At 40.0% G+C, this 24,735-nt stretch overlaps 1 protein-coding gene and 1 long non-coding RNA gene across 2 annotated transcripts in view; one reads left to right on the top strand and one right to left on the bottom strand.

The window, feature by feature from the left end:
- The window catches only part of LOC123363696, an 8,269-nt gene extending 6,971 nt beyond the window's left edge, over positions 1-1,298 (top strand). The window contains exon 4 of the long non-coding RNA XR_006576867.1: positions 1,023-1,298. This is a non-coding gene — a long non-coding RNA (uncharacterized LOC123363696). The remainder of the gene's footprint in view (positions 1-1,022) is intronic.
- Positions 1-24,735, bottom strand: part of ABHD3 (abhydrolase domain containing 3, phospholipase) — a 27,993-nt gene extending 3,258 nt beyond the window's left edge. The window contains exons 1-8 of the mRNA XM_045004964.1: positions 24,359-24,735; positions 21,395-21,558; positions 19,347-19,529; positions 17,077-17,122; positions 13,471-13,583; positions 6,720-6,893; positions 4,084-4,132; positions 3,832-3,997 (exon numbers count right to left, since the gene is read on the bottom strand). Of these exons, the coding sequence (XP_044860899.1) occupies positions 3,832-3,997; positions 4,084-4,132; positions 6,720-6,893; positions 13,471-13,583; positions 17,077-17,122; positions 19,347-19,529; positions 21,395-21,558; positions 24,359-24,520 (1,057 nt within the window). The 5' untranslated portion in view covers positions 24,521-24,735. The remainder of the gene's footprint in view (positions 1-3,831; positions 3,998-4,083; positions 4,133-6,719; positions 6,894-13,470; positions 13,584-17,076; positions 17,123-19,346; positions 19,530-21,394; positions 21,559-24,358) is intronic.

Below are 24,735 nucleotides of genomic sequence, written 5' to 3'. Positions count from 1 at the left end.
AAGAGAGTGTTAGGTCTGTGGAGACCTGGAAGCCAGTGCTTGTCTGTTGCCAGAGGCTGTTGGTTTCAGGGGGCTGAGCTATAACAGGCATCAGGCAAGACAGTTTCACACTAAGGACAGTTGTGGTGAGGTGCCTCACAACCCTGAGTACCACTGGGGAGCATCACAGTGCTACCTTTGTTCGAAAGCTATTCTATTCTTTATGTCTTCCATCCCTGACAAATTAAAAAAACAAACCAAACCACACACCTCAAAGCATAGAGCAGCATGAATTTTGCTAATTGTCTACTCTCATGTTTTCCATCCCCTTCTTTTGATTCATTTCTCTACTGTCTATCCATGAATCCCTTACTCCCGTTTTCTGACTCTTCCCCCCTCCCTAATCTTTTTATCCTCTCTTTTTTTCTTTGGTCTCTCCTGACTGGTTCATTCCATTGAATTGTCTGCAAAAAGGGATGCAGAGTGAAACTTAACAATGATGTCGTGTTGTAAGTTTAAACCCAAAAAAAAACAGAGTGAAGAGAGAAAGATAGTTTAGCAAAATTTACACTGTGGTCTGAAAAGGGCACAGATATTAATGGAGTGGAATGGTAAGGACATGCTGACAGGGCACTAAACTGCAAGCTCAGAGTCTCCGATGTGGGATAGCACTCTCTCTACCCACACCTGGCAGACCATTAGAATGAAGAAATTTAAGTCACACTTATAATATGGCACTGAAAGGCAGTGATCAAAGAAAATGATAATTCACCTAGAGAGTCAAATATGACACTATGATGACCAGCACTACTAGTGTCTGTTTTGTTTTGTTTTGGGACAGATGAAGGTTTTTTGGGCAATTCAAAATAAAAGCTGAAATTGGCTATATCATGCCTTTCCTCATACAATGAATTGTCTGGATTACTCGGGGTGAGAAAAATGGCTTGGCGTTAAAAATACTTGATGCAAATGACACTTGCTTTTATTAGTTATATACTCTGAGAACAGTCAAGATTTGTATATTTTATTGTATTTTCATACAGCTGCATCAGCCATGCCTGTACTAGGTACTTTAAACTGAAACTGCCATCACTGAGGCATGCCTGGAAATAAGAGATACAGCTTCGTCATGTTGGATCAAGATCCTTGTGCACATTATTCTGATTATGGATCAAGTCCATGATGTCTCCCACCATTATGTTTATAAGTGCAAAAGATATCAAAAGCTGCATTTACAGATGATGTAAGAGCAAATGGCTGTGCAATTAAAGGAAACAGATGCAGTGTCTGCACTTCTTATGGTCAATCAGCTTTGAACAATTGAAAATGGGGATAAAACCTTCTAAACTGTAATTAGAATGGTAAGTGACACAGACTCACATCTGGTGGATTTGCACCTCATCTAGCAGACAGGTGTAGCCAGATTCATACAGGGAGTTGTCTGGATACGAGAATAATCCTGAAGTAGCTCTTCTTAGAGAACCCTCTCTGCTAGGCTGATGTTGTGTTTCCGAGTGGCAGCATTCTAAGTTTGATCCTGTCTGGAACTGTGGAGTTCTAATTTTCTGCTACTAATGGGGAGCTGAAGCATGCATGAAAGGTTGAGAGGAAACCACAGATTTACTGTAAGAAGTGTGAGGAGGCATGCAAAAATAGAAGTGTGAGGAGGCATGCAATTCCTGAAATCAGTGAAAGCCTAAAGTCCTCCTGATAAGAGTTGTTCCCAGCTCAGCACAGGTCCTCACAGTCTAGTAGGGGATTAAGCCTCAGAGAGGGAAAAGGGGTAAATAGGTTTTTTATCTCTGCCTTGAAAAACTTCTGCTATCCAATACATCATCATTTTCTAGTAGTCAAGTAAATGACAGCTAAGATACTAAATTCATCAAAATGAGTGTCTGAACAGATTCCTCGCCAGTGGTTTTTATCCCCTCCAATAGTATTTCTCTATTTTCTATGCTGTATGAAACATTACCGACCTTTGACAGTAGGAGGAGCAAGGACCAAACAAATGCCTGAACATCCAAGAACTTTACTTAATGGAGAAATGCAGGTTAGAATCAGATTTTAAGGGGAAACACAATCACTACAAAAAATTGTAATGTTCTACAGTATCTTTCGGTTCTATACCCCCACACCAGGATATGTTTAAGTCTCTATTATTGTTTGTTTAGCACCAACAATGGCTGCAAGACTGCACGATGTATAAAAAAGAAACAATCCTTGTGCAGCCCACAGTTCAGTGTGCATTGTGTCCCCCTTCGTGCCAGATTCATAGAGGATATGAACGTGCTACAACTGGCAGTTTTAGCTTACGCTGTAGAAGCTTGTGTTTTAATTCTGGGGATCCTGGGTTCAGTTCCAAGATGACTCTTGAGTCTGAGACCTCATCTTTAACTGAAGTGGGAGGAGGAAGGAGGTGGTATAGCCCTCACTAGAGGCCCTTGGAAGCATTATGCTGGCAGGAACCAGGAGGAGGAATGAATGGATCATACTACACGAGAGGCACGGGGGAAAAATGATCTCAGTGGTGGTTCCCCCAATACCCATATAACAAATGTAGCCTGTGCTTCAAACCACACAGCCCCACAATCAATAGGCAGTGCATGGGTTTCAGGTCTATGGTCACACCCAGATACTCCCAATCAAGAGTGGTGTGTGTTGCTTGCCAAAAGTGGTAGCTGCCTGGTCTCCACTTCTTTACACTACCAGTGCAAGAGTTCTAAGAGGGTCAAAAGAGGTCTCTCCTTCCTGAGTATACCTGTACTGAAGCAGCCATAGCTGATTTGCAACAACTTGTTGTGTGATCCTATTTAACATTAAATTTGTGTAACTTCTAACATATTCATGACACATATAATCTCCCTTCAGTTTCTTTAAACTTCGGTTCAGTACTCTAATCTATTTGCATGATCTCCATGGTGTCCTAGATTTTCTTATGAAGATCCAGGTCAATTTACAATGGCAATAGCAAGTTTCCCTGCATCAAATCAACATTTTGTACTTCCAGATGTCAGCAGTCCACTGCAGAAGATTATGTCATTAATTAGCTCTTAGCCCTGGCTAGTTTCTCTTTTATAACTTTACTTTCATTCACTGTCACTCCGCGGAAAATATAGCCATCATGCAGACCACAGGACCAAAGAAATCTTTAACCATGTTGTTAACTGACTTAAGAGGGTCAACAGTAAAAGCCTGATTGCTCTATCCAGTGATCAGGATGAACTATTAAAAAAAATCTATTGTGTTTTTACAGCTTAACTGTTATTGGCTGACATTGCTGCCTGTTGGGCAGCTTCATCCTCCAGTCAGATTTCTATGAATATTGATATGGGACTTCCTGTATAAGATCACATCATCTGTGTCCCTTCTGCTGTTCTGGACCAACAACAAAGCCATGTCAGCACTTTGGCCCAGGTACCAAATGAGATTGAAGGATTCTGAACTTCCTTCTTATCTTTAATCATCAGAGGGAACCAAATGATTTTTGCATTAGGTATTGGACTTTTATGTCACAGAGGTCATTGCCAGGGATGGCTATAGAGGAATTCAAGTACCCTGAAACACGAGCAAATCACAGTATGACGTGTTTTATAGGAGCTTGCTTACAAGAATGCTGGTCAACAAAAGAACTAAGGATTTTTCACCTTGTATTAGTTAGGCCTCTCCAATAACTTCAAAGTTTATCAGAGTGGAAAATGAGAACTAAAAATATCAGTATTGATGTACAGTAGTACTTAAATATATCTCACTCAAATATAGCCTGTTCTTAGATCTATGCAGTTTTCCATCTTACTGATTGCATACACACATACATACAGGTATAAAGAAAAACAAAAAAAAGCCTCAACTTACCATGACCTGGTGAAAAAACATCATCCAGAGAGTTTAGACATAACACTGGAATTCCTATTGACTTCAGCTTGCGACATGGACTAGCATCTACATAGTAATCATCAATTGTACGGTAGCCAAACATGACGGAGGTGAATTGCTTATCAAACTCCCTAATGGTTTTAGCCTGAAGTACAGAATTCAAATCAGGAACAACATCAGTATTTGGAAACCAAAACATGAAATCAAAAGAGAAAACATCTATCCATATACCTTCATGACAAGATTCATATCAAATAATTTCTCTAACGTTTGTCGATGTCTGGAAAAAAAATGAGGGGAGGGAGAGGAAAAAATGATTTTACAGATGTAGTTGTCTGCCTTACAAATACATACTCAAATAAATATTAACATAGAGAAAGAACACATTTGTTTTATTTCTCAGACTTATAAATCCATCTGTCCAGTACACTAAGCAATGTGCACTTACTTACAAATACAACCAGAAACTAGGGCTGTCAATTCATCGCAGTTAACTCACGCAATTAACTCAAAAAAAGTAATCGTAATTAGAAAAAATTAATTGCGATTAATCACAGTTCTAATCGCATTGTTAAATAATAGACTACCAATTGAAATTTATTAAATATTTTGAATGTTTTTCTACATTTTCAAATATTTGATTTCAACACAGAATACAAAGTTTTAATATAAAAATACAAATACAAATATAAAATACTTTATATTATTTTTATTACAAATATTTGCACTGTAAAAATTATAAACAAAAGAAATAATATTTTTCAATTCATCTCATACAAGTACAGTAGTGCAATCTCTTTATCAGGAAAGTGCAACTTACAAATGTAGATTTTTTGTTACATAAAAACAAAATGTAAAACTTCAGAGCCTACTCAAGTCCACGCAGTCCGACTTCTTGTTCAGCCAATCACTAAGAAAAACAAGTTTTTTTACATTTATGGGAGATAATGCTGCCCGCTTCTTATTTACAATGTCACCTGAAAATGAGAACAGGTTTTCGCATGGCACCTCAGCATTGCTATGTATTTACATGCCAGGTATATTAAACATTCGTATGCCCCTTCATGCTTTGGCCACCATTCCAGAGGACACACTTCCATGCCGATGATGCTTGCTAAAAATATAATGCATTAACTGAATTTGTGACTGAACTCCTTGGGGGAGAATTGTTTGTCTCCTGTTCTCTTTTACCTGCATTCTGCCATATCTTTCGTGTGATGGCAATCTCAGATGATGACCCAGTACATGTTGTTCATTTTAAGAACACTTTCACTGCAGTTTTGACAAAACGCAAAAAAGGTACCAATGTGAGATTTCTAAAAGTAGCTACAGCACTCAACCCAACGTTTAAGAATCTGAAGTGCCTTCCAAAATCTGAAAGGGAAGAGGTATAGAGCATGCTTTCAGAAGTCTTAAAAGAGCAACAGTTCAATGTGGAAACTACAGAACTCGAATAACCAAAAAAGAAAATCAACCTTCTTGGTGGCATCTGACTCAGATGATGAAAATGAACATGCATCAGTCTGCACTGCTTTGGATCATTATCGAGCAGAACCCGTCATCAGCATGGAAGCATATCCTCTGGAATGGTAGGAGAAGCATGAAGGGACAAATGAATCCTTATGCATCTGACGAAGTGGGTATTCACCCATGAAAGCTCATACTCCAATATGTCTGTAAGTCTATAAGGTGCCACAGGACTCTTTACTGCTTTTTCATGAATCTTTAGCACATCTGGCACTTAAATATCTTGTGACACCGGCTACAACAGTGCCATGTAAACACCAGTTCTCACTTTCAGGTGACACTGTAAACAAGAAGCGGGCAGCATTATCTCCTACAGATGTAAACAAAATTGTTTGAGCGATTGGCTGAACAAGAAGTAGGACTGAGTTAACTTGAAGGGTCTAAAGTTTTACATTGTTTTATTTTTGAGTGCAGTTATTTTTTGTACATAACTCTACATTTGTAAGTTCAATTTTCATAATAAAGGGATTCCACTATATTACTTGCATTAGGTGAATTGAAAAATACTATTTCTTTTGTTTCTTTTTTACAGTGCAAATATTTGTAATAAAAATAAATATAAAGTGAGCACTGTATACTTTGTATTCTGTGTTCTAACTGAAATCAATATATTTGAAAATGTAGAAAACATCCAAAAATATTTAAATAAATGGTATTATGTTATTGTTTAACAGAGCGATTAATCATGCAATTAATCACAATTATTTTTTTAATCGCACGATTAATCTTGATTAATTTTTTTAATCACTTGACAGCCCTACCAGAAACATGGATGAAATCTGCATTAGTCATTAGAAAGCTGACAAGGATAAAAAGGAAAACTTTGATTTTAGGAACAAAAAAATCAATTTTTTAAGACTACATGTGAGCTACTCTTTCCCCTCCTTTTTGTTTTCAGAGTTGATTTTTTTAACAAATTCATATCTATCTAGCCATCAAACTAAATGTGTTAATGTTGGTTAATTTATAAAGAAAATCAAATTGGTGCCATCCATCCAAATCATGAGTAACCTTACAATAATCATTGTGTGCATAATCATCAGTCCCGTAGAAAGGGCCAGCACAAAGCTTATACACCATTTTAAGTCCCACTTCAGATTTATTTTGAAGACTGCAATGGTACATAAGATGGCTCTCTGTACAAGTGTGAATTCCATCCATGAAGAAAATCTTTCAAACAACGAGACATTTCAATTTCAGAATTTCCTGAGATTATACACACAAAGGAAAGCATTATGCAAAATGCAGTAATAGCATTCCTTTCCCAGGAGGCCATATATCTGGCTTACATTCCATACTAACATCTTCAACCTTTCTAAATATTTCAGAAGGTGACTCACCTACTAATAGAGGACTGTAAACAAGTAGTCAAGTAGTAGTTAAAGAGAAGCCAATTTAGTGGTTTCTCCAATGATTCTGCAGACTCAAAAACATTCCAACCAGCCGAGAAAATTGCAGCTGCCATCAAAGGGGTTTCTCGGCCAGTTTGGCCCAGGTAATTTAAAAGAAGCATGCTACAAAGAATAATAATAATAATAATAATAATAAATCAAATGGTCAGATCACTCATTTAAATATAATCACATGTATAACAATCTGCCAACTTTAAGCCTATTCTATTGTAAATGGGTTCTTGCACTACCCTCATCACCATGGTATCAGCCTTCCAATAGTGCCTTAAGTGATGTTACTAACATCAGTCACATGTTTCATTTTTTCTCTCATCTTGTCCCCAGGAGGACGAGGGTATGCAGTGTTGTGTTGTGTTTTTTTTGTTTTGGGTGGGGGCATATTTTTAATATGTACAAACTGCTAATTGTTTACATTAGAAAAGGCAAGGTCAATTAAGTGTGCCTTGCTCTTGGAACAGAAAGTTTTGCTCTTGGATCAGAAAGTGGTAGGTCTTACAATATTTCATTTTTCTTAAAACTCTTGAAAACTGCAATCTACCCGGTGAGACATGTGTGGGCTGGCGACAGTATTTTAGCCTCCACCATTGCATCACACTTGGGAGCATGTATGGTGGGCACAGTTCTTGAATATAAAGGAGATGAAGAGTTATTTAAAATTAGGAAAAAATATAGCCCAGAACCCCTGGCCTAATTAAAGTCTTGCCTTCCTGACTACTGCTACTTAAAGTCTCCATTGCTGCTGTATGTCTGAGATGAAGGAGCGCTCACAGATATCTGACACTCCAGATGCAGAAAGATTAAAAATAAATCAGGAGGATGGGTAGGATAGTACAGGAGAAAAACAGAAGATGGCCTGAAAGCTAGAAGGTCAAAAGTTTCACATTCCTTTGCTTTCTAAGGGCAGATTGTGGCCCATCCTGCCTGCTTTCAAAGGGGACTATTGGAGTATAAGGCATCCCTTTCCTCCCCTGCACAAGCTAGTGATGGGTATCAGTGCAGAAGGGAGGACAGTCTCCAGAGGCTGGTACATCCCAACCCTATACATGTTGGCAGGAAGCAAACAGGAAAGAATGAGGAACAAGCAACATGCTGGCACAGCTGTACTGTCCAGCATACCAGGGGATGTAAGCTGTGACTGGGATAAAGCTGATACAGGGTTTGTATCCCCACATCCTTGAAGCAGTGGGAAACTGGGAGGCAACACAGGTACATGCTGCCCCATACACAGAGCTTATGGAAAAACCCACAACTGATTTCTAAGCCAATAAAAATGTTGATGTGGTAGAACAAGCCACAAATGGAAGCTGGAGAATATATGTGGTGGGAAAGATATTGAGAAGCTTCATGCTAGAGAAGCAGTTCCCCTTCCAAAACAACACAGACTGAAAGTCAAAGAGAAGTGTACTTTAATTTAAATGTACATCACAGGGAAGTAAAGTCAATGTTTTATTTCCTTCTTAATCAGACAAAATTAAGTTTCTTCTAGCCCTGCAATCTTCTTATGAAACGTTGTGGGTCGTGTTGCATTTTTAAAAATGTCTGTCAGGATTCTACTTGTATTTTGTTTTCGATTTAGAACGTTTTTAAAATTATTGAAGAAATAATTTAAAAAGTACTTTGAGATGAGTATTTTGAATAGCTGCTTCTTATAAGGTCCTGATACTGCAAAGACCTATGCATGTGCTTAGCTTTAAGCAGATAAGTAGTCCCATTCACTACGAAGATGCTTAAATTTAAGCATGTGAGTAATCCCAAAGTAGTCAATTTGGGACTATTCAATTGCTTAAAATTAAGCATGTCCATAAGTCTTTGCAAGATCAGAGCCTAGAGAAGGTAACAAGACAAATAGAGCATGAATCTATTATATGATTCAAACATAAAAGACACAATGAAAACCAGTTAAGATTACTAAGGAACCATGGCAAACTTAAAATCACAACAATCCCAGGGAATGCAGAGTAAATCCATATACATACATTCATCATCTTCTCATATATGCAAACCAACAGACAGTCACAAACACAGATTGGTGGTTCCCCTTCCAAATCGAGCCTATTCAACCACAATCAACCAGGTTACACCCACCCACCTCGATTCTGCCATTTGCGATAATCTATGGGGAAAAAATGTATGTTTCCTACATATGCAACAATACAAATCCAATACACATGCAAATGGCACATTCCCAAACAAACTTCAGTGGTACAATGAAATTACGCATAGCAAAATATTGATAGTTCACCATTCTAATTAGGGTGACCAGACAGCAAATGTGAAAAATCGGGACAGGGGGGTGGGGGTAATAGGAGCCTATATAAGAAAAAGACCCAAAAATCGGGACTGTTCCTATAAAATTGGGTCATCTGGTCACCCTAATTCTAATACTAAAAACAAACAACTGGTTAAGGTGTCTAAAGGGGAACAGCGCCAGATTAAAAATCCAGAACTGGAAGGAAGTAAAGATTAGCAGGGCCGGCTCCAGACCCCAGCGCGCCAAGCGCGCGCTTGGGGCGGCGTCCCAGCGGGAGGGCGGCAGGCGGCTCCGGCGGACCTCCCGCAGGCATGCCTGCGGAAGGTCCGCTGGGACCGCGGCTCCGGTAGACCTCCCGCAGACGTGCCTGCGGAGGGGCCGCTGGTCCCGCGGCTCCGGTGGAGCATCCGCAGGCATGCCTGCGGGAGGTCCACCGGAGCCGCGGGGCCAGCGGACCCTCCACAGGCACGTCTGCGGGAGGTCCACCAGAGCCGCGGGACCGGCGACCGCTAGAGCGCCCCCCGCGGCGTGCTGCCCTGCTTGGGGCGGCGGAAATCCTAGAGCCGCCCCTGAAGATTAGTCCCACAGGCACGTTGAAGCAGGTAAATCCATTCCACAGAATTATTCATCATCCATCCAAATGAGCTACACTATGAAATGGGGAGTGCAGAAAAATCTCAGTCATAGTTTTTTGTGATATTTCTTATTTTGTATTTATAACAATAACCACAAAAACCCTGCAATGGTCCAAATCTTGGTTCCATTGAAGGCAATAGCAAAACTCAATTGGACCAAGATTTGGGCCAATAGGGTTTAAAAGCTTCAAAGTTACTTATTTACCTCATTATCAATAACTGTGTCCACTGAACAAATCTGTAATTATCCAATAACTTGCAAAGGTCAGTATAGCTTAATAGGTAAATGCCAGTACAGATAGCCACATTGTATACATCCTCAGCACAACCCATAAGAAAGGAACAGAGGGAGTAGGAATTTCAGTCTTGAACTCACAGAATTCCCAATGAAAGTTTCCCTTCCCTGGAGCTCCTTAATAAAGAGACTCTCTGGGTGTTTCCTTTCCTACCTTGCAGCACAATTTTCCAAGAAGTTGTGCTGGCACTGCACATTGTCCATTCCAATTGTGCTGTACTTCCCTTCTCTGGATAGTGGCCAGCGCTGAGTGAGTGTTAATAATACTGCTTTTAGCAGCATTAACTCACTGGTTTTGTTGACAGTATTACTTCCTGCTTCTGAATCATACATCTCTGAAGCCCACCCTTCCTCTAACAAACCCTAACTATAAAGTGAGAAGCCCTGCTAGAGTGGAGTTAACTCCTAGGGCTCCCACAGGCTGCTAGGCAGGGAAAGGAACATAATACATTGGCTCCACTTCCTCTATTTTTTGGCTCTATTTTATTTTGTATCTGCTTTCCTTCATCCTTCAGAGCAGATGGAAGTAGAGTTGCTATAATGAGGAAATTTGGGAAGTACTGATTTGTGACATTTTAATAAGTGCCTGTGTACTTATTGTACTTAGTGTACTTATCCACTGGATCCACTGGGGATCCAGTGGATATAGTGTACTTAGATTTCCAGAAAGCCTTTGACAAGGTCCCTCACCAAAGGCTCTTACGTAAATTAAGCTGTCATGGGATAAAAGGGAAGGTCCTTTCATGGATTGAGAACTGGTTAAAAGACTGGAAACAAAGGGTAGGAATAAATGGTAAATTCTCAGAATGGAGAGGGGTAACTAGTGGTGTTCCCCAAGGGTCAGTCCTAGGACCAATCCTATTAAATTTATTCATAAATGATCTGGAGAAAGGGGTAAACAGTGAGGTGGCAAAGTTTGCAGGTGATACTAAACTACTCAAGATAGTTAAGACCAAAGCAGATTGTGAAGAACTTCAAAAAGATCTCACAAAACTAAGTGATTGGGCAACAACATGGCAAATGACATTTAATGTGGATAAATGTAAAGTAATGCATGTTGGAAAAAATAACCCCAACTATACATACAATATGATGGGGGCTAATTTAGCTACAACGAGTCAGGAAAAAGATCTTGGAGTCATCGTGGATAGTTCTCTGAAGATGTCCACGCAGTGTGCAGAGGCGGTCAAAAAAGCAAACAGGATGTTAGGAATTATTAAAAAGGGGATAGAGAATAAGACTGAGAATATATTATTGCCCTTATATAAATCCATGGTACGCCCACATCTCGAATACTGTGTACAGATGTGGTCTCCTCACCTCAAAAAAGATATTCTAGCACTAGAAAAGGTTCAGAAAAGGGCATCTAAAATGATTAGGGGTTTTGAGAGGGTCCCATATGAGGAAAGATTAAAGAGGCTAGGTCTCTTCAGCTTGGAAAAGAGGAGACTAAGAGGAGATATGATAGAGGTATATAAAATCATGAGTGATATTGAGAAAGTGGATAAGGAAAAGTTATTTACTTATTCCCATAATACAAGAACTAGGGGTCACCAAATGAAATTAATAGGCAGCAGGTTTAAAACAAATAAAAGGAAGTTCTTCTTCACGCAGCGCACAGTCAACTTGTGGAACTCCTTACCTGAGGAGGTTGTGAAGGCTAGGACTATAACAGTGTTTAAAAGAGAACTGGATAAATTCATGGTGGTGAAGTCCATAAATGGCTATTAGCCAGAATGGGTAAAGAATGGTGTCCCTAGCCTCTGTTCGTCAGAAGATGGAGATGGATGGCAGGAGAGAGATCACTTGATCATTGCCTGTTAGGGTCACTCCCTCTGGGGCACCTGGCATTGCCCACTGTCGGTAGACAGATACTGGGCTAGATGGACCTTTGGTCTGACCTGATACGGCCGTTCTTATGTTCTTATGTTACTCTGCAACAAGATGGACCAAAGTTCTGCAACCAGGCCCCCAGCTTCTGGGGCACACTCAGGGCTTGCCTTTATTACCCTCAGGATTCACGCGCACCGATTGATCCAGTGGGGGTCGATTTATCGTGTCTAGTGAAGACGCGATAAATCGACCGCTGAGCACTCTCCCATCGACTCTGGGACTCCACCAGAGCGAAAGGCGCAGGCGGAGTCGACAGGGGAGTGTCAGCAGTCGACTCACCGCAGTGAAGACACCGCGGTGAGTAGATCTAAGTACGTCAATTTCAGCTACGTTATTCACATAGACCAGGCCTCAGAGAAAATCGGCAGAACTTTACAACAAACTTTTAAACAGAGGCTTTATTTAATTAGATCTGATGCTGAAGAATGAAATCAGCATAGGAGCCTCACTTATTTATTTTGATATCACCTTCAGTTTATTTTACATTACCCCACACTTTCAGTTTTTCTACAGACCAATACCAAACTGCATGGTGGCAGTTGTCAAGGAGAAGCCGGAGTTTTGACAGTTCAGTACTTTTGGCATCTGGGGAGGTGCAGCTCCACTTCGGGATTCTGCAATAAATGCATTGGGCCTGATCCACAATCCACTGAAGTAAGTGGAAAGATTTCCTTTGATTCCAATGGGCTTTGGATCAGGCCTACTAATTGGATGTTTATGATAAAATGATCAGCAGTGAAATAGTTAACAATAAGACACTTTGTATTGTCCTGTTTAGGTTTCATAATCAATAATCCAGTGTGATGAATGAACAGTTCACACCTCTCAGAGCTATTGTTTCAGGCTGTCTGCAAACACAGAGAGATATCATTAAATTGGCTATATTCAATTCACATTTTAAAGATTTTCAGTACAATCATGGGCTTATCTAGACAAATATAAAATACATTTGTAAAGGTGCTAGTTAACATGCTAGCACATTTGAAAATCATAGTGTAGACAGGTCAAATCATTGTTAACATCTTAGCTAGTCAAAGTGAACTCAAGGCTCCCCTTTATCTACACTAGCAATAAGAATTAAAACTGCAACTTGCCCTGTCTATACTGAGGTTTTAAAATGTGTTAGTTAAAGATGGTTTTCAAAACAAACCTTTTATCTTATTCTAGACAAGCCTCATGAAGTATAGGAGCACTATTTTCTAAAAAGTGAAATAATGGATTTTAGAGCATAATTTTATAACCAGGGTGATTTCCATGGCAAATTCCACAATCACAAAACAATTAATGGAGACCTGCCTATATGGATAAAACTTCAATTTTACACCCATGGGTTTCAAATAAGATTTAATACATTTGCAAAACCTGTTTGTGGGGGCTGAGAGAAATCAAATTCAGCCATGTAGATAAGCACTCATCCCATTGAATCATGCAACCTGCTGAACAGAACCCTTAATTAGGATCTTTGTTGATTTTTGTAACTGTATTAACTATTTTAACTCCATTTCACTCCAGAAAACATTACACTGCACTAAACTACAGCCAAACAGCAGCACTCTTAGTTCATGATTGGTAAACTAAAGGGATTTCTGTTATATAAATTCTTACCCTCCCATAGAAACACCTGCTGCCATAAATGGAGCTGAGGCATGCATGTTGTGTATATGATGAATAACAGCTTCCAAATCCTCTGTGTTAGCAGCACAGTAAGTCCTTGGTGTCTGTAACGAGCCACAAGGAAAAACACTAGCATAAACATTTGCATCATCCTTAAGGACAAACCAAAGTGGAAGCTGGATGGTTTACATAACATGATAAACTTAACATTTCCCATCAAACTACAGTAAGATGAACCTACATAAATTTGGGAAAGAAGTGGCAGTAGGAGTCATATTTTTGAGCACAACTAACAGCTGAGAGGTATGCTCAATATCTGCAACTGTCCAAAAATTAACTGGACAAATTCTGGACATAGAGTCTATGGCTGAAATTTGTTCAAAAATTGATAGGCATCATTGCTAGTTAAAAATCTATGAGGAAGTAAAGCACATCATGAAGACTGCAATGTGTAGAAAGGAGAGTGGCCTACAAGAACTCTCTAAAATGTGTGTGATGCCCATTTCTTCATCTTAATCCACATGTAAATGTGCTAGCAAATATTCAGTAGAATTAAATTTACGTACAGAAACTTTTAAAAAACTAGTCCATATTTAGGTACTACAAAAAAATCTTGTTTAAAATAGCTTTAGTACTAATGCTATTAAAATCTCTTTTAGACTAGGCTGTCCCGTTGAGCAGTTTCCAATTCTAATTTAGGGCAGAAATGAAGAAATGAAGAAAGCATTATAACTTCTGATATCTTAGTTTGTTGCAGAAGCTTAAAATACAAAAATATTTAAAGCTGGTTACACTGAAAAGCATCCAAACAAGAGATCTGTTCATTAAAGCTCTGATTTAGGAAAGCACTTCCGGATGTGTGTTTTCCAGTCCTGTTCAGGACAACACTTAAACATGAGCTAACTTTAAGCATCTTTTCAAGTTCTGAATAGGAATCCTTTCTTGATCTGGGGCCTGGAGAGACTCCCAGTGCCTTCAACGAGAGTTTCACCTAGTCCTTATTGTCCCATCTCCCCTCCACTTACCCAAAGAATAAACAAGATGTTATAGTTTTACCTTCCCAGGTTGTGGAAGGCAGTACAAGTGGAGGCATCTACCCTCAGGCACAATAAGAACCCAATAAAATAGCCACCCCCACCCCCACATCCAGTTGTAACCTGTATATTTCACATATGCAAAACAAAGATTTTTAACTGTATATTTGTTATTAAAGATGCCAGGGAAAAATCCTGACCCCACAGAGACCAGTGACAAAACTCCCCTTGACCTCAACAGGATCAGGATTTCACCTCAGGTATTTAAAATATCATATAAGATGTTTTAGTTTTGCTCATACAGAATCTCATGAACCTGAAGCAACAATGTATTTTCAGCTTTTTTTTTTAACTGCTTGCAATTAAACAGCCTGAAAATGTGTGGCTGGTTTTAACATGTTTAATTAGACAAAATTAATTAATTTCAATTTACCTAACAACAATATAAAAATACTGATGTTAAAAATAAAATACAAAAGGGAGGGAGGGGAAGCTGGGACTGGGATAATTAAAATGACATGAGTTACCACTTACTTTTATTACAACTAATTAATTATAAACTGAGTGTGAATGTATTTTATTTCAATTAAATAGGCAAGTCTGCAGAGAGAAAAGTAAATTATTTTCATTAAGGAGGGTACAATGTTTTTCATAAGAAAGTATGCTTGACTTAAATACTGTAAAAACAGAGAGATACTGGGCTTATATTACATTTAATTCCTGTAACCCTAGTGCATTTCCATGTGCTGTATAAGGATATTTTAAAACAATAAAATAAACGCATTTGTTGCTTTTTCAGCTGAAATGCCTGTGCTCATCTAACATTATCATTTCAAAACAGTAATTCAGATTAACATTCAACAGAACACCAACGATAGTACAGTATTTTTTAAGTCCCGATCCTTTAAATAGGCATTGTTTAATGGAAATTTAAAGTTAAATCTCTCTCTAAAGACAAGAACAATAATTATTTTCATTACTACGTGTTATTATGTTGTCTGATTATGCTCCAGACTCATTACTTGGGGATTTTATATAAATATGTGAGGGAAAAAAACTGCAGAAAAAATGTTATAACTTCAGCTGTTTTAGTCCATAGTAAGATCTTATAAAATATGTTAAGCCGATTATACTGAAATAAACACAAAGCATTGAAACAAGAGATCTTTTCACTTACTGAATCTGAAATTCATCAACAAGGACTTTGTGTGTCACAAAACAGCTTTGTAGATACATCTCCAAAAGTATGCAGAAAAGTGACTCTTAACATGGCAGTGTTTTCACTGAAACATTTTAATGGGTTAAGAGAAAGCATAATGGGCATTTTTAAGTTGTTTTAAAAATCAGTGGATTAAAAAATGCAAACCACAACAATACACAGTATTGTGCACACTCATAACAGCTGCAGAACTTGCCAACAAAATATATATGTAGAAACAAAGCTTATTCAGCAATATTTCAGCACATCTTGAGCCTAGCTGCAAAAAGTGCTTAGCTTTAAGATTTCAGTAATTTATCACTAGTTTCTAAAATAATATAATGTGTAAATCCTGAAAACAACCTCTGCTAGTAGCTCATCTTCTATTGTAATTGTTGGGGAAAAAATAAAAGTAGACATTTTAAAAAAATCAAAAAACAAAATGTTTCAGATAAAACTGGTTCATTCATACAATAATGCATAATGGTGGGTCAGTTAATAATGGCAACGTTTTTTAAAATTTTATCCAGGTCCAGTTAAAATTCATACAGACACTTTGGTTTAAAGTAACTGCCACTGCTTATTTCTGATTTATGTGTTAAAACATTAGAAAATATTGCAATGGATAAATTACAAATGTACATTTAGATACTATAGTATTTTTGGAGAAGAAAATACAAAAGATTAATTTTGCTGGTAGAGATATTAAATTATTCAAATCTTTCTAAAATGAAAGATATCAATTTAATACACTACATCTTTATTGTGCAGATTATAGTACATTTATTTATTGCTGCAAAAGTCATGTTATCCTCCAGAAAAGTAGCTATTACAAAGCATTTTTATTGATGACATCCAACCATCCAAAATTCAGAAAATGACAGTATGATTTCTGAACTTTAAATGTCTATGGTTTGCTATTTATCAAGAAACATGGAGCCCCTACAAGTAAAGTAGATGTCATATAAGAAATGAATATATTTCTTTTTCATCTTTTAAAAGATGAATATATGCCAGTTATAAAATCAAGAACTAAGGGCCTGACCCAAAACTTACAGAAGTCAATGGGAATCTTTCCATTGATTTCCAGGGCTTTTGATCTGGCCCTAACTGACCAACCACATTTTAGCATATTCCAGTATAAGAACTTAGGTTAAAAATCGAAGATGGGCGCTATTCTAATCTGAATAAATATAATTAGAGATGTGCATTCAGATAACTACAGGCTATATTCTATTTGTTAGTTTGCCACATCAAGTGTGGTCATCTTAGATTAGAATCCGGCCCTAAGAATTAACACTGATGACTTCAATATGAGCTGTCTATACAATGAAAGTTCTTTTTTTTTTTAAAATATATCCTTACCAAGAGAGTCTCACCAGCAGTTCCTCGGTTGTTGAAAACCACACATCTAAAAATTGAGAAGGTAAATCTGAATATATACATTGTTTATTGTATAGGCGTATACAAGAATCATCTTAGAATTACACTTTTATTTTTAAAGGTCATTTAAAAATAAAAATGTAATGAAAATACATAAAGAAATGTGTTTCAATAAGAAGTCTAAACTTATTTACTAAATATGTAAAGTTCTTATCCTGCAATCTGACCTGCTTGGATGGACCCTTACACCTACGGTGACCAGATGTCCCGCTTTTAAAGGGACAGTCCGGTTTTGGGGAATTTTTTTTATAGAGGTGCCTATTACCCCCCACTCCCATCCTGTTTTTTCACAGTTGCTCTCTGGTCACCCTACTGATGCCTGCATAGAGATTCACTGAAGTCAATTGGGTTGTATATGGACACATGTCTGTCCATGAAGATCAAGTTGCAGGGATCAGAGTCAGTCTATCTAATGCTTATTTGGTAGTAAACATGAGCCAGAACCAAAACCATAGATCCAAACACCCCAGAGTTTTGTATGGGTTGTTAGGGAGGGGAGTTTTCAATCGGTGCAGCATGGACCTCTCTCTATTTGATCCTAGTGATAGTGGCAAAACTTTCTGGTAGTAAGAATTACCTTGATTTAAAGCTCTTTAGTTTTCTTGATAAATCTTATTGTTTTATTTGTCATCTCTACTCTACTCTAAAAACTTTTCATTTTTAAAAAGTTAATTAAATGAAAAAAGATGGACTTATTTTTCTTTTAATTCTAGTCATTTTATTGCTTAAAATTAATTAAAAACAAAACCACCCTATTCTGTTGTGATCTGATCTAAACTTTTTTTTTTGAAAATTATATTCTTCCACTCTTGGGTGCCCTGCTGTGTACACATTTGTCATGAATACATATAAATACTTCTATTTAAAAAAAAAAGGTACCCAAGTTTTAGGTTTTCGGGAGGGGGCAGGGCCGGCTCCAGGCACCAGCTTATCAAGCAAGTGCTTGGGGTGGCAACTCTGGAGCGGGGCGGCACTTTCAGGTATTCGGTGGCAATTTGGCGGAGGGTCCCTCACTCCAGCTTGGAGAGAAGGACCTCCCGCTGAATTGCCGCAGATCGCGATCGCAGCTTTTTTTTTTTTTTGGCTGCTTGGGGCGGCAAAACCCCTGGAGCTGGCCCTGGGAGGGGGTTCCTAAGTTATTTTACATTTTTTTAAAAAGCAGTACAGGTATCTGAACCTCCATGTGGAGACTGAGTAGCCAAACATAAATGGTCATACCTGAGCATTTGAAGAAGTCAATATACTCAGTGACAAAACTCAATAGTCTTGAAATAGGGATTCTGGAGTAATTGTAATGCAAACAGCCCCCAGTCGTTGATAGGTGTGATTGAACCTGAGACTTCTGGAGCTTAGTGCGTGGGCCTCTACAGCATGAGCTAAAAGCCAACTGCCTCTTAGCCAAGGCTGTAGCGCAAACTCATTAATCACGCTCTCTTTTAAGTGGTCTTGGTGCTACTAGATGGACAGAACACCACACCCAGAAGGTGTGTGGGTTACATAATCACAATGGTACACCAGGTTATTTCATCCTAAAGCAGAACAGCAGCAAAGTTATTGCACCTATGAGCTCTAGTTATAATCCAATTCACTTCCCTGATCCAACTCTTCCTCAAAGCCTGAATAAGTGGGTTATGGGCAGAACAGTCCATGGGTGACAAAATCTACCCTTAACCATCAGTTTCAGGGCTGGAATGCTGCCCCTCTGCACATAGTAGATAGGGGCTTGTGGTCACTGAATCAGTATGGATTCAGTAGCCCTTGCCAGAGCTGGCACCTAGCCATCCCCCAACAGTCCCCTCCACATTCGCCTGTTTGGAGCTCAACACAACAGCCCTCCTCTTGAAGGAACAGAGGAAAGGTTACAAAAATAATTAATAAGACACATTTATAAAGACTTTGGGGAATCATTTTCCATTCCCATGCACCTTGTGTGGTAATTTACACCTGAGCAAAGTATGCAGCAAAGCTGCTGCTCTGACATCTTGCATTTTTCACACACTTTGCACCAGGTGGAGGGCAGTAGAGAAATAGGCCCATACAGTGCTCTATACAATTCTTATTTATTATTATCAACTATTATCCTATGTAATTGATTTCTGTAGATATCAGTTGCTCTAGCAGACATCTTATACACACACACACACATACATACAATTTTAGTTGAACAAGCAAAACGCTAAAGCTAGGAGTACCTATATCCCAGCATTTCACTCTGTTGGATCATGTGAAGAATGTAGGATTCCTTGCTTGTTCCTGTGAGGCCAGGCAGTAATAGGATAGTGGGTCTTGTGCTGGCATCCGGAAAACATATGCTGTCATCATTATCAAACCAATCCAGTGAAATCTGTCCTCCATCTGGTGTTTTAATAAGCTCACTAAAAGGAACAGTTCAAGAGACAATACTGATTAGGGTTTTTTTTAAATGTACCATGAAAGCTATTTACAGTTCAGAAAATATTACCTGTGGAATTTATATCCTTAATCTTATTTTAGTATTAAAAGTATTAGATAGCAAAATTCATGGGTAATTATAATTCATTAAGGGCCAGACCTTCAGGTGTGTATGTCAGTATATTTCCCCTGCAGAGCTATGCTGATTTCCACCAGCTGAGGATCTAGTCCTTTGTGAATTACTGGTGAAATCCTGGTCCCATTGAAGTCAATGGGAGTTTTGCCCTTGCCTTCTAAAGAGATTCTAACAACATGCTCATCACTGTAGTATGAATGCCATCCAGTAGGACATTAAGCAATGTGACTAACTTCTGTCACATGTTTTTTTTCTCTTATAATCTCCTTGGGGGAGGAATGTGTGCAGCGGGTTTTGTTTTGGTATGTTAAGGTGGTTTTGTGTGTGTGTATGTTTTATTGACACAAACGCACGTTGCTTAAGTGAGGCCAGGATGTCACCTATGTCAGTGGTTCTCAACCTATTTACCATTGTGGGCCACATATGCGGCCCACAACGTGTTATGTGGGCCGCATCCAATACTACCTGTATGGCCCTGAGGATGTCACATGGGCCACAGCTCTGTGCTGATTGGGCTGTAAGCGGCACGTGGGCCACAGGTTGAGAACCCCTGCCCTATGTCTACAAATTTTGCTAGTCAGTACTTTTAAAACTCATCGTGTTAAGACTGCAACAAACTTGATAATATGCCAAGAAACCAAGCAAGGCTTAAACCATCAGATCAAGTTCTGAGTCAGTTTTATAAGCATACTGTATTTTCCCTGTCATCTAGCAACTTTCTGATGAAGAAAATGAACAAACACTCATATGCTCTATGAATGACCATAACGAGGCCTGTCTTGCATATAACTTTTCTTTCCTCTGCAATACAAGTACAACACTAGTAGCACTTGCTGAATCACATATTTTAAAGTGAATAAGCCAGATCCTGGGCCCTGCTAAGTCTGCTTTGCACTGCTTCAGCAATGAGAAGCAGACTTAAAGTTGCTCTAAGTGGCCGGTGAGGATTTTTCTTGCATGAGGCAAAGCTCGAGTGGCACAAAATCAGTGTTCCCAGATCTATGCCACCTTCCTCATGGACCCGGGAATAGAGGAAATGTTGTGGGGCAGGGAATGGGGGCCTGGCCAAAGCAGTGCCGTGCTCCAGCCATCCTAGCTGTCCTTTAGAATAGCCCTTTGGGAGTTTTTGCATGCTGAAGCTACTCTACGTTGCACAAGGGGCTGAAGTAGCATCTGCCAGTGGGCCCAGGTTCAGGGGAGTTGTAAAGGTGACATAAAACCACTTTTCCCTCACCCTCGGGGCCTGTGCCAAATGCAGCTTTGAAGGATCTGAAGACTGAGCCCCATGTGTGTGTAAGGGAGATTATTAGAGAAGGAGCAATAAATATAAATACCTATTCATGGCCTAAATCAAGCATCCAAGAACAAAGGATAAACCTGGGGGCAAGATTTATCCCTGGAATGGAACTCAGAAGCGTTGTACATACTTACCAAAGGGCTGAATTTGGCTCTGGTGGGGAGTTAAAAGGAATACTAAAGGAGCAGTTTTTGAGCTGGGAAAAAGAGTAACGGTATGCTGCCTCCCCTCCCCCCGCAATGGTATGGTATACACTAACTAAAACATATAGATCTATCTAGGTTATTATACCACAAGCATTACTGTGGTATCTGAGTTACGGTGGTTCCTAAATTAGTAGTTACATGAAGTACTAACAGCATTAATGACAACGTGGCTGCAGAAAAATTAATAACTTGCAAGAAAGAGGCACTCACTTCCTGTACTGCACTGGGAGTCTTGAGGTGATGAAGGGACGCAAGAGGGTCTGTACCCGGCCCTCCCAGCACCATACTGTGGGGTAGTAAGTTTCTGTCACTACAGGACAATGTTCTTGGAGAAAGTGGCTGAAGCTCTCACTGCCAGTCACCAACTGAGGTTTCTACGGAGAGAGACCACAGTCAGGTATGCAGCATCCATGAACAAAACTCAGGCAAGGCTGTTTCATTCTCTACCAGTGAGCTGATTTATTTTTGTAATTAATTTTGCTTTCATTTTAAAAACGTAAGTACATCAAAAAGCACCAGCAAAAAGCAAAGAACAACACTATTGATTCTAAACATTATGGATTCATGAGATGTTTCTAAAACAGATTATTAAAGTATTTATACTCTCATGAAAAATAGTTTACACTGGCACAATGCCTTCCATCAAAGGATGGAAAACACTTAGCAAACATGACCTATGTCTCAAAACAAGCTTGTGTAATAGGCAGATATTATTACCCGCATTTCACAGATGGGAAAATAAAGAAACACAAAGCTTAACCAACACACCCTTCGTACAGGAAGTTTGAGGTCTGTAGGAGCGCTAGTGTTGACAAGTTGCTAGTATTTTAAACACGATGTTACTTAGTCCTCTTTAGCTTCTCAGCAGTAGTGCAACAGTGGGAAATTTGAAGAAAAATGCTAGACACAGCCTAAAGCCCAGCCAGCAACAGGACCAAATTCTCCTGGCACCCAGTCTTTTGCCTTAACCACAAGGCCATCCTTCCTTTGGTGGAAAAGTCTCTGTGTATATTCCCAGTAATCATATACACTGTTTCCTGTACTTTCTCAACAGATGAAACATCAGGCCAAATCCTTATCTGGTGTAAATTACATCAGATGAGGATCTGGCTCATTGCATCCAAATTATTTGAGTCTGTGATGTGGGGTCCACCTCACACAAGCCCTCACCATGTTAATGTGGGACTGGTAGGTCAATTAACCTTAGATGCTGTATCTCGAGAGGAACCGGGGCTTGATAGGGCCTAATAGCAAACAAAGCCCAGCTGCGGGCAGATCTGGGCTAAATGTATAAAGTCAGGAAGTGAGAGCAGGAAGGGGCTGTAGGGAGGAGGTCTGTAGTCACTCTCTAGAACAGTGCTTCCCAAACTTTAACAACTTGTGACCCCCTTTCACAAAAATATCAGATCTCGTGAACCTCCTCCTAAAATGAATATTTACAGGGATTTTCTCCCTTACCTGAGTATAAATTATAGAAACAGTGATCTTGGAAATAATTTGTTTTTTTTTATGACACACTAATTACACACTATTTATTATTACATTATTATCTATCATTACATTTATAATTTTATTACATTATGAAAACGGCAACACTCTTCCAAGATTTCACTTTTGTAGCTCATATCACTTTGATTAAGCCTCCTACATGTTTCATCAAGGAGTACCAGACGTGAAACAGCATGAAGGTATTTAAGAAGCTAATGCAAATAAAGAGTTCCTCCCACAAGCATTCGGGTCTTGAGCAGTCCAGGCAAACAATGCACGACTACAACAAAGCTTAAACTTGTTCTGCCAGGAAATCATGGTCACAGGGCTCGGACTGCCGGCCCCGGCGCCCGGGGTCCCTAGGGATGGCTCTGTCCGCCATTACAGAATTTTTTTCTGAGAACCCCCTGATAACATTTTGTGAACCCCAGTTTGGGAACCACTGCTCTAGAAGGAAAGGGAGTTAGCTGGGGCAAGGAGGAGAGCTGGTGGGAAGGTACGCCCTGAGGTCCCATCCTGGACAAGGCAGTCTCACAAGAAGTCTAGAGGGGGTGAAGGTAGTCACAGGGAAGCTCTGCTGATAAACCCAGGGACAGGCAAGGCGATACTGGGGTAGGAAAGAGGAGGGAAAAAACAACAACTGAGACTGAGCGGGTCTGGATTGCGTCAGAGGGTCCCTGGACTGGATTAGCAGGAGGGCCTGGCTTCCCCTACTAGCCACTGGGAAGTGGTGCAGGACCTAGAGGTGCAATGGAAGACCCTCTGAGGTGGTGTCCTGACAGCTTGTCTGGTGTGACTGTGTTACCCTGGAAGCGGGGGTAGGGACTATAAAGGGACCTGGTCAGAAGGCAGAGTTAAAAGGGGGCACCCCAATTCAGACAGAGGGCTGACCAATAGAAGTGCCAGATGAGGTAAAAAAATGAAAGCCAGACCCAGCCACAAGGAGGTGCACCTGTGGTGAGTGAACCCCTTCAGAGTCAATTATTTGTGAAATACATGGAGGGAAACATAGAAGTATCTGAGCTGCATGTCAAAGTATGTATATCTAGCTAATGACAATGCAGGGAACAGAAAAATTGTACAGAGGAGAAAGATAAATTACTTTCTTTGGCACAATGTTAGTAAATGTTTAGAGCCAGACAACAGATGGTTTAGAATGGGGAGATTTTTCTTACTTTCTCCTTCCAACACTCCTTGTACCCAAAGTCTGTCTACTGAAACTGACAAAAGGGTGCTGTCAGGATAATTTTCTCACCATCCCCCTGCCCACCCTCAGAAAAATTGGATATGAAAAAATAGACTTAATAAAACTAAAAATCCCGTACATCAGTAGAAATGAGCATTCCCCCGGCAGTGTGTGCAGCCCAAACAAAGGAGCCCCCTTCTAGTGCAGGCGACAGTGACATTGGCTGGAAGCCGCCTAGAAAGTGAAATCAGTCCGGCTTTGCTTTTATTTGTCCAAAGATGAAAGAAACTTCAGACGCGAGGAAAGGGGGCGAGTGCTGTAGTGTCTGAGGTTTGCAAACTCCTCTCGGCTTTAGCGAGCTAGCGGCGATTTGTATCAGAGCCAGGGACATTTGCCTTTCTAAAAAAGCGTTTGAACCTGACGGTGACCCTAGTGTAACGCTGTCAGAGCATCCTCTGTTCTCTACCCGCAGAACCATCCTACCGCCTGTCTCCACTCACCTTGGCGATGCTACTGAGGTAATAGCAGGCGAAGGCGGCGCTGAAGCCCAGCACCAGGGACAAGCCCACACTGGAACCGAAGAGCCCCACCGGCACCTGGATCTCCAGGTACAGGGACAGCTCCCGGGTCAGGACCTGCAGATCGGTCTCCAGCAGCCTCATGGCAGCAAAGGCAGCTCCGGCGGCGGGATGCGGCACACGCACGGGGAGGGGGAAGCGCCCGGCGATGCAGGGCTGGGGACCGGCGCATACACCCTAGGGAAGCACGGGGGGAAGGAGCCCGGCAGCTGACTCCGTTCCTGCTGCTTCCCCGGGATCCAGACGGTGCCGAATCTGCCGCAGCCAGCGGCACGTCCGGGGCAGCCCCAGCAGCAGCG

The sequence above is a fragment of the Mauremys mutica genome, chromosome 2 (assembly GCF_020497125.1).
Source record: "Mauremys mutica isolate MM-2020 ecotype Southern chromosome 2, ASM2049712v1, whole genome shotgun sequence".
Classification (NCBI taxonomy): domain Eukaryota; kingdom Metazoa; phylum Chordata; order Testudines; family Geoemydidae; genus Mauremys; species Mauremys mutica.
This window is presented reverse-complemented; position numbering and strand designations above follow the sequence as displayed.